At 47.9% G+C, this 16,488-nt stretch overlaps 1 protein-coding gene across 1 annotated transcript in view; it reads right to left on the bottom strand.

The window, feature by feature from the left end:
* LAMC2 (laminin subunit gamma 2) overlaps positions 1-16,488 on the bottom strand; it is a 55,567-nt gene that overhangs the window by 4,370 nt on the left and 34,709 nt on the right. The window contains exons 9-23 of the mRNA XM_045811405.2: positions 15,247-15,359; positions 14,094-14,312; positions 13,286-13,468; positions 12,123-12,368; positions 9,925-10,070; positions 8,759-8,915; positions 8,268-8,473; positions 6,958-7,037; positions 5,700-5,849; positions 5,054-5,198; positions 4,212-4,361; positions 3,555-3,669; positions 2,165-2,364; positions 348-506; positions 155-254 (exon numbers count right to left, since the gene is read on the bottom strand). Of these exons, the coding sequence (XP_045667361.1) occupies positions 155-254; positions 348-506; positions 2,165-2,364; positions 3,555-3,669; positions 4,212-4,361; positions 5,054-5,198; positions 5,700-5,849; positions 6,958-7,037; positions 8,268-8,473; positions 8,759-8,915; positions 9,925-10,070; positions 12,123-12,368; positions 13,286-13,468; positions 14,094-14,312; positions 15,247-15,359 (2,369 nt within the window). The remainder of the gene's footprint in view (positions 1-154; positions 255-347; positions 507-2,164; positions 2,365-3,554; positions 3,670-4,211; positions 4,362-5,053; positions 5,199-5,699; positions 5,850-6,957; positions 7,038-8,267; positions 8,474-8,758; positions 8,916-9,924; positions 10,071-12,122; positions 12,369-13,285; positions 13,469-14,093; positions 14,313-15,246; positions 15,360-16,488) is intronic.

Raw genomic sequence — 16,488 nt, 5'->3', positions numbered from 1 at the left:
GGTATGTGCCCAAAGTATCTGGGCCTAGAAAGAAAGCAAATTTCTGATACTCTTATGGGGACCCTAGGGCTTCCATTTATCAGGGCTGGGTCTAGCTCGTCTTCCGGGAGCAGCCCTGCAGCGCGGGCCGGAAGCCTGTGAACACTCCACGTACTTATGAGGTGTAGGATGCTGTCCAGTGTGTCGAGTGCGTCTTGGATCGTAGCTCCGGCATTCTTGGCTCTGTTATCAACTCTTTGGGCTTCTGTAATTACCTGAAGAAAAAGAAACACAAACCAGTCTTGAAAGGGTGTCTCTCATATTGGCAGGTTTAAAGGAATCTCCCACGGAAAACCATGGGAACTGACCATCTGCACCGCGTCCAGATCCAGGTCAAACTCTTGCTCCTTCCTGGTCAGCTCTCCTTCCACTTCCCTCACCTCACTCTTCAGAGTGGCCAGTCCCTTCTCCATGGCCAAGGCTCCATCTGCTGTCACATTGGCTTCCAAGTTCAGACTTCCTATCTCCTGGGAAAAGGAAGGGAGCCAGGGACGGGAGGAGAGAGAGAGGGGTGAGGCACAAAAACGTCTCAGGGACAAATAGAGAAAAAATAAACAGCTGCAGCCAGACCCTGATGGAGTAAGTTAGATGAACAACAAGAGTCAGACTTGGAGACACACCCGTCCCCAAGCTCTGCTTCAAACAAATTAAGTTGCGGGTTTGTGTGTAGGGACTGGGAGGGTCAGCAGTGAGACTCCGAGTCCCTCTCAGGCCAATGCTCCCCAAAAAGTGAACGCAATAAAAACTCTTTGGGTAAAAAATTCACATCATTTCCTGTCGCAGTTCTTTGCTGCCACAGTCTCTCGAGCAACTTTACTAGGATCCTTGAGACAGCTGTGAGTTCGAGGCGCAGAGAGTGAATGGGCTACAGCTGTGGCTTTTGTCTTTATTAGGACAAAGTTTATCAGTATCTTTACCCATAAGCTGTTGTTAAACATCAACCTGCAGCTATCCCGGTGCTAGAAGCTATATAAAGAGAGCCACGTGAAATTGGTCTCTACCCTCAAGGGAAGAAATTATTCTTGCGAATTACCAAGTGGTCCAAGAGTGAGGTCAAATAGTCCAGATACTAAGAGTTCCCTCTGGGCTTTCCAGAGTTGCATAAGCTTTCTAAAAGTCATGCCTAAATGAGAGCTAAGAAGCTCTCTTCCGGCGAGAAGTACAGCCTCTACTGTAGCATTCCACACGGGGGCTGCCGTGTATCTAGTCTATCTCTCCCCATTACACGGAGCGCTCCTGGAAGAGGACTGCATCTTTCTCATCTTCATATCCCAGCACCAAGCACAGCGCTGGCACAGAGTGGAAGCAAAAAAAAAAAAAAATGAACACGCAGAACTTAGACACAGAAAATAGAAATAAGGGAACTAGAACTCCAGAATTTCGTAATCTTGAGTCAAACACTGATGATTGTTGTTATGGGGTTGAATTGTGTCCTCAAAAAGATATGCTGACGTCCTAAAGCCCAGGACCTCAGAATGTGACCTGATTTGGAAGTAGGATTGTTGCAGCTTCAATCACTTAAGGTTATACCGGAGTCCATGGGGCCCTAATTCAAAATGACCAGTGTCCTTATAAGAAGGGTCAGAGATACCCAGGGAGAAAAACCCCATGTGATGATAGAGGCAGAGACTGGAGTGACGTCATGGCAAAGCAAGGAACGCTAAGGAGTGACAGTCACTACCAGAAGCTAGGAAGAGGCAGGCAAGGTTTCTACCCAAGAGCCTCCGAGGGACCGGGGCTCTGCTCACATCTTGATCTCCGACCTCCAGCTCCAGAACTGTGAGAGAATACACGTCTGTTGTTTTAACCCATCTAGTCCGTGGTTCTTCGTTACAGCAGCTCTAGGAAACTAATACGATAGTTGATACGAAAAGAAATCAGTCTTGGATGGTTCTTCTCATGGTATCATCCAAAAAGGGAGCTGAATATGAAGGCTCCAGCTCTTGGTCAATGAAAGCCTTGCGAATCAACCAACAAAAGGGGGCACGTAAGTGGCTCTGGGGCTGCCATGGACCACGAGACTCCGAGATCTAGGGGTCAAAATGAGCCCAACACTCTCTCTCTTCCCACACGACCCTTGCATTTGGGGCTGCTCGTGCCAACCTGCATTCCGATTTCTCTTTACCTGTTCTATCTTGTCAGTGATCTCCAGGGCCTCCCTGGCTGCGGTCTTTGCCCTCTGGGCGTCGGCAGCAGCACCGCCCAGGGCTGTTTCTGCTTGCTTGGTCTTGTCACTGGCATCTGCGACCTTCTGGCTGATGTAGGAGAGTCTCTTCATGGCCTCTTCTGCTTCTGCTTTCCTGTCTTCAACCTGCAAGTCAAACTCTGAAATGAAAACAAGAAAACATTGCCATGAAGGTGAAAAGTGACTTATGAAAATTATAAATGAAATTGAACGGGGCTGAGGTTTTTAAGAAAAATCCCAAGAAGAGGGTTATTACTGCCTAGGGGCAAGAGTGTGGGAAGTTGTGGCTCTTACTGCCCTTTCTTATCCAGCAGAAAGCATCTTTTTTTTTTAAATATTTTACTTACTTGTCAGAGAAAGAGAGAGAGAGAAAGCACGAGCAAGAGCACAAGCAGGGGGAGCTGCAGAGGCAGAGGGAGAAGCAGGCTCCCCGCTGAGCAGCGAGCCCGATGTGGGGCTCCATCCCAAGACCCTGGGATCATGACCCGAGCCGAAGGCAGACGCTTAACCGACTGAGCCACCCAGCAGAAAGCATCTTAAAGGAGGCACTGAAAGGGCCATGATTAGGTCGTTGCTTAGAGAAACCGACAATCAGCCTGCCCTGGGCCCCCACCGCTGCAAGAGCATTAAGACCCCAAAGTAGATCAAAACCAGGTGAAATCTCTGAAGCCCAAAGTTTAGGTCAGAGCCTTAAACCCTAAGCTGCCCATGATGAGAGTTGGAGGTTGAATAGAATGGGTACTACAGAGGTTCTTTCCATGAAGGAAATTCCGAGACTTTAAAAATGTTTCTTTTTAATTCTTTAGTGAAGAAACCTGAAATTGTAACCAAATCTCTATAAGGCACAAACTCAAATTTCTTGGGATCCAGGTGTTGCGACAGAGTTTGCTCTACCATCACCACGAAGCAACCACATTGATTCTATATTGCAATCAACCAGGCTACAAAAGAAAAGGAAAAAAATCTGTGTGTCGTAGTAGGATGTTGGATCTGTGAAGGACCTTAGAGATCCTTTAACTCAACCTTCTTTCTTTAAAGAAGAGGACGTTAGGTTCTGGAAAGGCTATGACTTGCCTATGGTCACCAAGTCTGCTCAGAGCCGTCACGCTGCCCAGCCAAGCTCAGAACTCAAGCCTTCTGACATCTAGTTAAATCCATTCCACTACGTCAACTATTTATACAATTTCTTACTTGAGGAAGATATTTATTAAGTGTCTGTTAATATCCCAGTGTACCTATCATTTAGAGAAATACACAGGGATTCAAAATAAATCAAAGTTGGGGTTATTCCTTTAACATCTTCAAGTGACCTGAACCACGAAATGCTTACCTCTGAGGTTCTTCAGGATGTTCTCAACTTCATAAAAAGTGGCATTGCCCATACTTAGTGCTTCCTGGGCTCTGCTTTTAGCAAGGTTGGCACGGGACAGCAGCTGATCTGATGTCTATAAACAGGCAGACAGAATAAGATGAGAGTTCATGTAACATACACCCAGGAAGAGCATTCCAGCCAGCAGGGTCACTCGGACACATTTCTCTTCACAAACAACAGAGTGCTGTGATTCACCAGAGAGTCTGGGGGTGCTGCCGCAAAGCCCTCCACCATCCGGGACTGAGCAAACTTTATCATCAACGACACATCCTGTATAGGAACAGCCTCAAACTCCAGTCCACTATCAAGGACAAGTATAGTTTTGCAAATCATAATTTTACACTCTAGATAAAGCCAAGCTAGTAGAAAAAGCTGGACCAAAATTGAACTCAGGAGGCCTGAGTCCTATTCCTAGGCTTGAGGGCTGATTGAGTGGGTGGAACGGAACTAATTACATCAAGCTGTCTGTATCTCCGTTTCTCCATCTATGAGCAGTGGTACCGTGACCTTCAGAGAGTTTTCTATGGCTGCATATTTATGGCCTCTTGCCATATTTATTCATATGGTAGGCATCCAGTACCTGTTTGTTGAGCGAATGAGTTAATAAAAGGATACCTGTCTCCCATTCTTTCCATTCTGTAAGAGCTGCTGGGTTTCTTCTTCCCAGTTTCTCAGATTGTCCTGCACATGCTTGAACTCATCCATACGCCTGGTCACCAGGCTTGAGAGAGAATCAGTTTTTTGTTTGATCCTCTTCACTTCTGCCTGTAAGCCCAAAGAGATGAAGGAGTCTGACTTTCTGCCCATCAGTCTTAGGAACTGGCATCACTGTTTGAAAACAACAGCAATCCTGACACAAAATCTAATAGAAATGAAACAATGTGCCTAATGATAGTCAGGTGGCAGTTTCCCCAAGCATCAAACGGGGTTTGTCTCTCTCTCTCGCGCTCTTTTTAAATTTTACATGTTGGTTTATACATGCATGGAAACATTTTTGTGGGAATCATTGTGAGTGCTCTTTGCACAGGTAGAAAGCTAAATCTTCTTAATCTAATAAGTTTGTAATAGTTAAAGGAATCGATGATAGAAACAATGTAAAACTTCTGAGAACAAAAGTCTTCTGAATGGCTGTACATAGAAATGTACTATAGTTTGGACCCATGTGTAAATATCAAGCTTTATCTCTAATGATATCCACGTTTCAGTAGTGCCCAAAACTAAGGAGGAGATATAAAACTGTTGTCCACTAATAGGTTCAGGATGTGGGCTAAGGCTTTTTCAGAGGCAAAGACTGGAGTTTAAGAACAAGGAAATGGTTAATAAGAACAACATTCTTCCTAATCTAACACATGGAAGGTCCGCACGGAGGAAAAGCTGAATGGCCAAACCATATGATGGAACCCCTAGGGAAGCGTGGCCCTTCTTCTGTCCATCAGCACATCAGTACATGCCCTCACCTGAAAAGACTGATCATTGACTCCAGGCAGCTGAGACACAGAATCGAGAAGGCGAAGACTATGCTGGTAAGACCTGTCTGCTTCAATGTCAGTTTGAGTGGCCTCCCCTGACAGTCGCTGGGCCAGGGACTTGGCTTTCTCCAACCTGCAGCATGGGGAGAAAGAGAACTTTGAGGAGTCACTCTTTTTATTCAAAGCGACCATTCATCCTGTTGTGTAAAAAGTGTGTAGTTGGGAGTAAGCAGAAAAAACGAATGAGGTTATGTGCCAGATATGTGTCCCTCTCCGCAATCTAAACATAAGCCTTAAAGTTTATACAGGTTGGGTCGGAAGAATTCAGCCCAAGTTTCCCAATTCTTGACAATACATTCTTTTTCTATCCCCCATGTCATCAGATGGGTTTACTCAACCACCACCACTTCTCCAAGCATTGCAACCTCTCAGTCAAAACACAAGTTTTACTTAATCAGTCTTTTCTTCTTCCAGACATAAAGGCCTGTCCCTTCCCCCAAATTAACATTCTCATTCTCTTGTCCCTTAGGATTAATATCTTTTAATGAAGCACGGTGTCCCTCAAACGTGGTTTGTGCTACACCCCAGAGGGATGCGGATTATCTTGGCCCATGTGAGGACGCATCGAACATACTTTCCCATAAGCCCTTGCACCGCGGAGCTGTCCAGGCTGCCCCCGCCGCCTCCTTCCCGCAGAGCCTTGTGTGCCAGTGACAGCGCCTGTTTGGAATAGTCCTCGGTTTCCCTTACCAGCCGCTCCATGTTACTGGCTGACCCAACATGGCTGAAAGGATTAAAAACAAAGAATTTGAGTTTTCATAGCAAAATTCCTTTAGGTGTTTTATTTGAAGGAAGGGAGAGGAGTAAAGGAGCTGGTTTGTCTAGAAAAGCCAAACAGAATTGACCCAGATTAGACGGAATTAGAGAACTGTCAGGAAGCAGGAGGTGTTCTGGAGATGGCGCTCATGTCTTAGTCCCCAGCTGGTGATCTTTCCCGTTTATGGCGTAACCAGGGGGAGCGGGGCGTGGGGCGGGGAGACGGTGCGAGCAGTCTCGGGGGGATAAAGTATTGCATTTATAAACTGTTTTGTGCAGGAAGAAACCCCTGGGTCTTACTTCATCCAGGACCCACCCCCCTACTTGCTGCAGTTCTACATTGGGTCCACCCCTAGAGGGGACAGAGCCTGTCCATAAATTCCCCCAAATGCTTACAAAGTGATAAAAACAAAAAACAAACCAACAAAACCCAAAACAACAACCACCACAAAACAAGCTCAGGAAGCAGTTTATGCTACAAAAAAACAAATCAACCTCCCTCACTGACCCAGTTCCATCTGGGATTCGCAGAGCCCGCCACCCTGCTGAGCACTCTGCCAGGAGCAAACCTCTTGAACACGTAGGATCTACAGTCAGTCAGGACTAGGGAGCTGCTGGTTTTCACTGGGGCCCTGCAGAGCCGGTTTCGGGGGGAGGTTCCCTCTCTGCTGTCTTGGCCCCCACAGGCTAGCAAACAACTCGTTGCTACTTGTTCCCAGGCTCGATGTGGGAGCCTGGGAGTCCCTCAAAGCTGCAGAGCGTTCTTTTCCAAAGGCTGATTCATTTCACAGAGCCCGAAAAATCACATCTGACACACACCAGAGCCATACTGTGAGTCATAGAAAAATCTGGGGTAAAAAACACCCCCACTCTCAACACTTGCCAAATGACCATGCCCAGTGGCCACCCCATAGGCTAAAAGCCAAGAGGTTAAAAAAAAAAAAAATGGCTTCAAGGCAAGGAAATGGCTGCAAAGGAGCCCCGAGGTAATGAATATGCTGCTTAGGTCCTGAAGACGCTACAGTCCTGTTCAAGTCTGGCCTTGCAGAAGTAGTCTGAAGCAGGGGTCCACTTACCTGTCTGCCAATCTTGTGGCCTCCTGGGCCAGGCTTTTGAAACCATTTGGCCCCACATAGTGCTCTGAGGTAGGAATGTTCTGTGGAGAAAGGAGAATTGGTTAAAGCTTTGCACTCAGCCCTGGAACCTGAGTACGTTCTGCGTCTGTCCTGTTAGAACTCGTTGTCATTAACCACACCGCGTTCTACACCCTGACACATCGACAGTCCCTAGTCACCATAATCACTACACTAAAAAAAGAAGTACAGACAAGAATAAAGTAGAAATCCAGGGCGCCTGGGTGGCTCAGTCAGTTAAGCGTCTGACCCTTGATTTCAGCTCAGGTCATGATCTCAGGGTCGTGAGATGGAGCCCCACATCATTTGGCTCCCCGCTCTAAGGGGAGTCTGCCTGAGATTCTTTCCCTGTCCCTCTCCCTCTGCCTGTCCTCCTGCTCTCCCGCTCTCTCGATAAATAAATACATCTTATAAAAAAAGAATAAAGTAGAAATCCAATTTAAACTGTAAATAGATATAGATTCATTTAAAAATATATATATGTTAATGGTATTTTCACATGTATTCCAAGTCAACAGAATATATACCAAGTTTTGATGATGGTTATTTCTTAATAATGGGATCGTAGGGGATTTTTATTTATTTTCTAAATTTTCTACAATAAGCATTATTTTTGTAATAAGGGAAAAAAATCAATACAATCTGATTATCTTCCAGTTTCCCTTATTTGTCCTCTACCCACCCACTTACACTATGGTCACCATTGCCTTCTTTACGAGAAAGAGACGAAAGCTCATTCAAATCTCTCCCTCCTACCACACTACAAATTACATACAAAATCACACTGGCAACAATTTTTCCTCTTTTCAGAATCCTGTCTTCACTGGATTCCTTCCTTCTTCCCACCATTCCTCCCCTTTCATTTGTTCATATGTTCATCTATTCATTCTTTCATTCACTCATTCATGCAGCAAACACGTGTCACAGCCACACACTGTGCTGGGGGCTGAGAATGCAAACATGAGCCAAACTAAGTCCTGCCCGCTAGGAGCTAACAAGCCAGGAGGTGTGAGCAAGAAGGGAGAGGAGAGAGGCCAACATGAGGTGACGGTGAGCAAGAAATGAGCTAGGAAGAAGAACTTAATGCAGGAAAATGGGAAATGCAGGAAGCCCGAGAACACGAAGAACAGGTACGCCCATCTCAAGGAAGAGAAGTCCAACTCTCTACCAGGTAGACAGAAACATGTGAGCGACTACGGGAGGGTCTCCAATACATCCATGATCCTCAGTACCCCGAACCTGGAGACACCTACGGTTCTTCTCAGGGAGGCCTCGCTCTCCTCCAGGCTCAGGTGCATCTGAGAGACCAGTCTGCGATCGTCCTGAACTCGGTTCTGATACTGACTGTCCAGGGCCCGCATTCTTTCCGCAGTCATCTTGAGGTCATTGAGGCGGTGCCAGTAGCTCTTCTCTTCGCTCCTGGCCTTGCCCAACTGGAGACTGAGAGATTTACTAGCACCTGGCACCAACAAGGAAAAGGGGGATGAGCACTTCTGGAGTCAGCACGGAAGGATCGGACATGGGGGGGGTTGGAAGAGTGACCTTGACCGGCTTATGGCAAAATGGTAAAAACCCAGTAAATGAATGCACGCAGCTGTTCTCTTGTCACCGTCATTCAGGTCCCAGGAGAGTCACACACAGTCCTTCTATCTCTGCAAGTGCTGGACAGAGACACCCACAGAACTGACACCCAACAGGAGATTATAAATTCCCTTCTGTCTAAAGGGAAGCTGGCCTTCATCACCTTCTGAAATCTGGGCTTCTTGCAGAATGTCCTGAAGGGCCTGTTCAGCCTGTCGCATTCTGCCCTCCATCTCTGCGTCGGGCATCGCTCCGCCACCACCCTGAGCCCTTGAAACCAGGGCCTCCAGGCTCTGGAGCTGCTGCATAAACTGGTCCATCTGAAACCACACGGGAAAGCGGTTCAGAACAGATGGTGGAGATCACAGTCCAACAGCAGGTACTCAGGGCAGAAGAGCTAACAGCCCAGAAATGCCTGACGTGTCATGGCAGTTAAAGATGTTAGAGCCTAGATTCGCTGAGTTTGCATCCTGGCCCCACTACTCATTAGCTGTGAGTGTGACCCTAGGCAAGTCACTTTCATTACCATTAGATGGGGATAATAATAACATCTCATCGTTATTACTTGGACTAAGTGAGTTAGTATTTGGATAGCGCTTGGAACAGTGTCTGGAAGAAAGTGCTACAGAGGGCAGGTTAAATAGGGAAATTAAAAAAAAAAACAAGTTGAGTTTGTTCTATCTTTGGGGTTCTTGTTTGGGCCTTTTCTTCCTCCGCCCTTCACCCCAGCAAAATAATAATTAACAACAACATCAATTTCGTTCTTTTCTGGAACGCGAATGAGAAATTTCTGGCGGCTGTTCTTGTTTGAGCAGCCTTGACACCTTCTGGACTCCTCATATCTTCTACATATTTATGCTCTTCTTCATTTGTTTTACAAAAACATCTCTTGGAAAAAATCCAACTAGGAAGTGGCATGTTGTAAGTGGGAAGAGTACTGAACTGAGCCAAGTCTCCAAACATTTGCAATTTTTCAGTCAGATGGCCAGGTGGAACCAAGAATCAGGGAATTCTGGGTGGGACTCTTGGTTCCACCTGGCCACGTGACTGAAAAACTGCAAATGATTGGATTCTCTTGCAAACTGACTCGGTCATCAGGAGCACCAGATGAGACGGCATCTGCAAAAGGGGTCTTGACAGTGGCGTGTGTAAGAGCATAAACCCGAAGCATTATTACTACTAGATTTAATACAGCAGTTTTTAAAGAGAGAAATAGTAATCTCCACCCTCAACCCCGGGAGACTAGGAGGGTCCTAGATTTGTGACAGCCCCACCCAGTAGACACTTAACGACTGTACTCATGGGGTGAGGGCTGGGGAGCACGCACACCTGAATCTTCACTTGACTGTAGCAAGCTGGACAGTTGGTTAGTGCCGCATGGTCACAGCTGGGGCCGCCAAACCCGGGCTTGCAAACACAGCTGCCATCACTTCTACATTCCCCAGGCTCTGAGCCCGCTGGGTTGCAGTTGCAGGCTAGAGACAAAAGACAGACAAACAGACAGCATTCATATCACACTAACTCTAGAAACTGGAGGTATAGCAAAGATAAAAGGAAGAAGTGCGAATCGCCGATGGCAAAGAAGGACTTTGCCCTTGTCAGTTCACATGGTGCTACATTCATCTCTTGCCTGTGCTTCCTAATATAGACAGATCTTAGGAATCATCGAGAAGTTTGTTTGGTGTGAGCATGGATAAAGAGATCCTACAACAGTCCACCCTTTCTGGTGGCACTTATTTTTTTTCCTCCCCTCAAATTGTGAGCCTGTTGGATATTCTGTGGGCGCTCTAGCTTTGCTCAAAAGGGGAATAACCTGTCTCCTGGGTTTTTTCCCTCTATTTTACAGATGACGAGTATGAGCTCACAGAGGTGGAGTAATCTATCCTGGGTCACGCAGCAAGTACACGCAAACTGGAGCGAGAGCTTGGAAAGAGGCAATGCTCTTTTCCTTTTGCTCTGCTGCCTTTGAGGTAGGAAATGCAGTAAAAAAAAAAAAAAGCAGTACCTTTCTTCATTCATATTGATTGAGCACCTACTACGCGCCCCACTGTTCTAGGAGCTCTATGGGTTGCTCTATGGCGCTCACAAAACACTCAGCACACGGTAATATGAGCACATACCTGTGTATACTGTCATTATTTGCTTACATACTTGCATGTCTTCCTTATTAGCATATGATCTCTTTGGGGGCTGGAACTGACTTATTCATCATTATAACCTCAGTATCTAGCTCCACATTGGGTCCATGGTAGGTGCTTGACAACAGACAGTGGAGTGAAGAAATGCATGGTCTAAAGCCAGTGAAGTCTCTATTAATAGCCCCTTGTAGCTAGTATTCTATCCTTTACAGTATACCTTCTCAGAGGATATTTTATTTTATATTTGCAACCACTTCGACTTAATATTATTCATCTATATAAAGAAACTGAGGCTCAGAGAGATTAATTGGCATAACCAGTGTGATACGATAGGTATGGTAAAAACTAGACTGGAACTCAGTACTGCCCATAGCATGTGCGCTCTTCCTAGCATGGGTACTTCCTAGCACATCGGAGCGAACCCACACACGGGGGTTAGGGCAGGTGGGATTTGTGCTCCTGGGGGGCAGCCTCAGGTTTCACAGAGGTCCTCAGGCATTCCCACAGCTAGGGATTGTGGGGTGAGTGGGAGGTGCTGGGCTCCCAGCAGACCTCCAGGGGAACCAGGAGTCCTCCCATCTGGGTGCCCAGAGGCCCTCTGGGCTCTGTTTTAATAAACCAGCCCCTGAGTTCTGGGCACCACGGCTGGTCTGGGACCTTTGTTACTGAGGGGTGAGTCTGTGGAGCAGGCCAGCGCCCCAGAACTGAACTTGAACTTGCCTAGAGCTAAACATGCCTCCTGAATGTAACATGTACAGGGGCTTGATAGAAGGGTCGAGCAAGAGGACCGATGTGCACACTCACGCTTTGCTCTGAAGCAGCCCTAAGGAATGTGCCCTGATAGCCGCGGCGTTGTAGCCAAGTCTTGTTAGTAGAACTTGGAACTGTTACCTTTGTCTACATCGATTACACTGACTTCCTGAGAGGGTCTCTTAAACTGCGGCACAGCCCCCCCCCCCCCCCGCCCCACCTCGGTGTGTTCACGCTTGGTCTCAAGTCGTTCACTGCTGTCCTGTAACGGGCGCGGCAGCACTCCTGCCCGCCAGCCCTGGAATGAGGTTTACCACCTGCCCCATTTCACCTCCCCTTCCACTCAGGAATGTAAACTCGACCTTCTTCTCTTCTCCCCCCCAGCTTTAACCCATTCGACATCCTCCAGCTCCGTCCTCCAGAACCCTGCCGCAGGGGTGTTAAAGCCTTGGACAGGTGAAAGGTCCAGATTGTTCTCGGGCCAGTTGTTCAGAGAAACCAGAGCGGCCTCCTCCTCCCTGCTGCTGGCCTCGCTGATTGGTCTGTTCTTATGTGTGTACACGCCGGCCAGCTTACATGTATCCACGAGCGCGTGCACGCGCACCCCGCCTGTCCAACCCGTCTGGGACGCAGTCCTACCTCGACACTTGTCCGCTGGGTTGGGAGCCAACGGGTCGCCAAAGTAGCCTGCTTTGCACTGGTCGCAGTGGACACCCGCCGTGTTGTGGACGCACTTCAGACACCTGCCTGTCAGGCGGTCACAGTTCCCGGAGGCGCTGGGGTCCACATTGTTGTTGCACTGACAGGGCTGACAAGGCCTCGCTGGGCCACGTTCCCCAAAGGGGTCCCCAAAATAGCCATCGGCACAGAGCTCACAGCGGGCACCTGGAAGGAACAAACGCCCGAGCCTGAGGGGTCACCCGTTAGCAGCAAGGGCAGGTGCGGGGGCACCAGTCACCCTCCAGAAGAGCCTCAGGGGCACGTGCTCAGGTCAAGGGCTTGGCTCTTTCACCCCACGGTGGCCCCAGATGTTAGAACAGAGCAGCCCGACTACGAGGCTTCCTGTAGGGGCAAAGTCCGATGGATAGCAACACCGCTGAGGCCGCTGCCGAAGAATTAACTCTTCCTTCAGACTGACCAGCAGTGAGATGTGACGGTTATTTTTTTTAATTTAATTTTATTTTTTTATGTAATCTCCACACCCAATGTGGGGCTCGAACCCACAACCCTGAGACCCAGAGTTGCATGCCCTACCGACCGAGCAAGCAGCCACCCCAGGAGAGAGATGTGACATTTAAAAGACCACTAAGTTTCCCTTCTGTACCTTGGTTCATTCTGTAAAGCTTAGTTAAACCACGTATTTTGGGGCATCTGGGTGGCTCAGTTGGTTAAGCACCTGCCCTCGGCTCAGGTCCTGATCTCAGGGTCATGGGATCAAGTCCTGCATTGGGCTCCCGGCTTGGCAGGGGTCTGCTTCTCCCTCTCCTTCCCGCTCATGTTCTCTCTCACTATCTGTCTCTCTCAAATAAATAAATAAATAAATAAAATTTAAAAAAAAATAAAATAAAATAAACCACGTATTTCATCTGAAAACTTCTTTCCTAATTACAAACCTAAAACAGTGTTAACCATACTTACATCCCGTACAAACCAAACCCTGCCCTTCCTCAATCCACCTCTCGGGCGTGTTCTTATCTTTAGAACGAGCCCATCTACAGTAACCCTAAGTAATTATAATTCCCTAGAGACTGTTCACGAGAATTCCTGGTGTCGGCACAGGGCCAGCAGGCCGGGGGCCTTACCCGTGACCCCGTGGGGACAGTTATTGCACACCACCTCCTCTGTCTCCGGCATGACAGAGCAGCTGAACCCATTGTGGCAGGGACATGGCTTGCAGCTGCGGGGGTCGTGTGGGTCGTTGTAGAACCCGATGGGGCAGTCGGCACACTCGATGTCGAGGTTTTCATCCCCTGAATAACAGTCTCCTGGGAGGCAGAGGCAGAAGGGAGGGCAGAGAAAGGAGCAGGGTAAACCAATGTGCTCCCTGTAATATGGGCAATGCGTGGGAGGCAGAGCTCCTTCACCCAAACCTTCCTCTCCGAAGCTTTCCCCAAAGCGTCCGGAGCACGGGCATTCACCTTTGCCCCAGCACCAACTCCAAATCTGGCCACGACCCTGATTCTCACGTGGCTCTCCCATGCTCAGTAGACCTAGCGTCCCTTCCTACCCATAACTTAACACTGCTCCCCTGGTCCCCACGGCCTGACACCATTTGTCCACACATTCATTCAGGCCCTGACATTGCCTTTGATCTCTCCAGATAATTCTTGAAACTTGACACCAACGACACCCCCCAGCACTGAACCATGACAGCCATTTCCTGTAACCTGGTACCCTTCCCACAACCTGCGGCATTTTCCATAATGAAAAGGATTGAGTGTAACAAAGCACCATGTCCGTCTTCTCTGACTCCAGCCCTACCTTCCTAATCCTTTCCCATCTCCAAAATGAGTTCAGGCAGAATCTGTCTTACACAGCTCTGTCTCTTCCACGGGAGACCCCAGTCACCTGACCACCCTAGCCACCTGGGCCAGGTGTCATTTCACTCACCTGTGTCTGGATCGCAGGCTCCTCCCCCCTGGCAGTTACACGGAATACAAGCACCAAAAGGTCCCAGTCTGGCAGAATCTCTTTTGTAGCCGGAAGCACAATCCTGGCAGAACTGTCCCTTGTAGCCAACGGGACATACGCATTGTTCGACCCAGGGTGCTGGGGCTCCGGAGATGGGGCGGGCTGAAATCAGGGTCACGTTGTCCAGGTACCCAGTGCCTGCCATACGAAGATCAGGTTAGAAGTAGCAAGGGGTGAGGTCTGAAGATCTAAAGGCAGGCCTCTCTTTGGATTTTATTTTTCTTCACTCCCTAACAAAGACAGGTGCCATTCCCTCCCTATGGCGTGGGCAGAAGGATAGCAGTCCATCATGACCAACGCACAGGCTGCAGGGTCAGCAAAGTCAGGGTTTAAATTCTGCCTCCAGCCTCGCTAGCTGCGTGAATTGGGCATGTCACATAACTTCCTACCGTTGTGTTTCCTCAAGTGTAGAAGAGAAGCAACAGTGGTATGGACCTCCTATGCAGGTTGTGAAGTGCAATGAGACAATGCATATATTATAATGTGCCTGGCTCGAAATAAAGATTCAATAAAATTGTTAATAAATAGCTTTTCTACATCCTGTTCGATTTGCTTCGTTAGTGATGTGGAAATAATGCATGCCATTGATGCTTCCTGTTTATGTAAGTGCTGGAAAGCTCAGGAACTCACATTTAAAGCATTCCGGTTGGGATTGGAGTCCCCTCCCCTCTATGTGAAGTTCGATAAAAGGAGTTAGCAGAGTACAGCTGATTTCTGAGCATTGTAGCACCGAGTACAGTCCCCGCAAGGAATAGAGGGCTGAGTTGTAGATGCTGTTTCCTAGCTAAGGGGACAAGCCCCTTTGTTATAGATTATCTTCTCCAAACAATCAGCTTTCATTCACATTTGGACAGGCTTAAGCAAAGGAGAATCAGTCACTCTTCATTGCTGTTAACTTCTTTTTAGAGGAACGTTACTTTTAACAACTTCTAGGATATAAGAATTTAGACCTAATCAGTGACCCTCCATCAAAACCATCCAGTAGTCGATCTACTTGTTTGGAATCTGTCCACCTTGGAAGCTGACACAAACTAAAACCTAAGAGAGAAACTCGTGTCCCTTCGTCACTTACTGTATTCTCCGTAAGTGGCGCGGATTCGCAGGGCTGTGAGGTTACGCAGTAACCTGCGGTACTCGAAGTAACTCAGCTGGGGGCTCCAGTGACTGCTTGGACGTTCATTTAATCTGCAGGATTCAAAGCCCAAAGCTTAAAAATACAGCTCTCGGGGTGCCTGGGTGGCACAGCGGTTAAGCGCCTGGCCTTTGGCTCAGGGCGTGATCCCGGCGTTCTGGGATGGAGCCCCACATCAGGCTCCTCCACTGTGAGCCTGCTTCTTCCTCTCCCACTCCCCCTGCTTGTGTTCCCTCTCTCGCTGGCTATCTCTGTTAAATAAATAAATAAAATCTTAAAAAAAAAAAATACAGCTCTCGTCAAGTCTTATGATTCGTATACGTGATATAAATTATACCCAAGAAGGTGGGAACCGCTAAGCCCCTTCGCAGCCCTGCCTCCAGGGGGTGAAGGATGGGGAGCTGCAACCTTGTAGGCTTGGGTTTGGAGTGTGCGCTCTCCCCAGGGAGCACGAACCCCACAGGAAGTGACGGAAGTGACGGAAGTGACGGAGGGCATCCCAGTGCAAGAAGCCAGCCCCAGGGGTCATGGCATCCAGTGCGGGTTCAAGTCCTCGGAGACCACTTCCTATTCCTGGCCACACACAACTTAATGTCAGGAACGTCGCTGAGTTTGAGAAGCTCTGACCCTCAAGAGAGCTACCATTGATTTTTGGTTTTGCTGTTTAAATGACTTGTTAAGTGAGCACATTTCTCTTACTCTTCAAAAGTCGGCTTTCATGGTCTACATTGGACACGTCGCACACTTCTGAATTTAGCATGATAATAGCTCACGGCATCGTGTCACCATCCCCTGTGCTAGTCTTTCAAATTTTGTTTTGTTTTTTACTGGAATACTTCCAGGAACAACCCAACTTCTTTTCCTTAGTTCACTGACCTCACTTCTCACTGTAGTCCTCTCCCCCACTCCACACTTCACTCACGCTTAACTACTTAGAATTTCCTAACACACAAAACGTCCTCAAGCATGATTATTCCCCCTGCCCTGCTAACCTTCCCCTCTCCCCTTTCTATCCTTAGAAAACTGTTCTTCACTTGGCATGTGGAAGTTTTCCTTGATCCCTCCAACGTGGGTTACTTGTGCCTCTTCCGTGTGTTCAAAATACTTGTGCCCACCTTGTGTATCTTGTCATTTACACGCCACACTGTAATATTCTGCTTAGTTTTTTCTCCCGTTAGCCTG

This window comes from Ursus americanus, chromosome 2 (genome assembly GCF_024610735.1).
Source record: "Ursus americanus isolate L20-20 chromosome 2, mUrsAme1.1.p, whole genome shotgun sequence".
Lineage (NCBI taxonomy): Eukaryota > Metazoa > Chordata > Mammalia > Carnivora > Ursidae > Ursus > Ursus americanus.
Note: the sequence above shows the minus strand (reverse complement) of the source record. Positions and strands in the feature narration are given on the sequence as shown.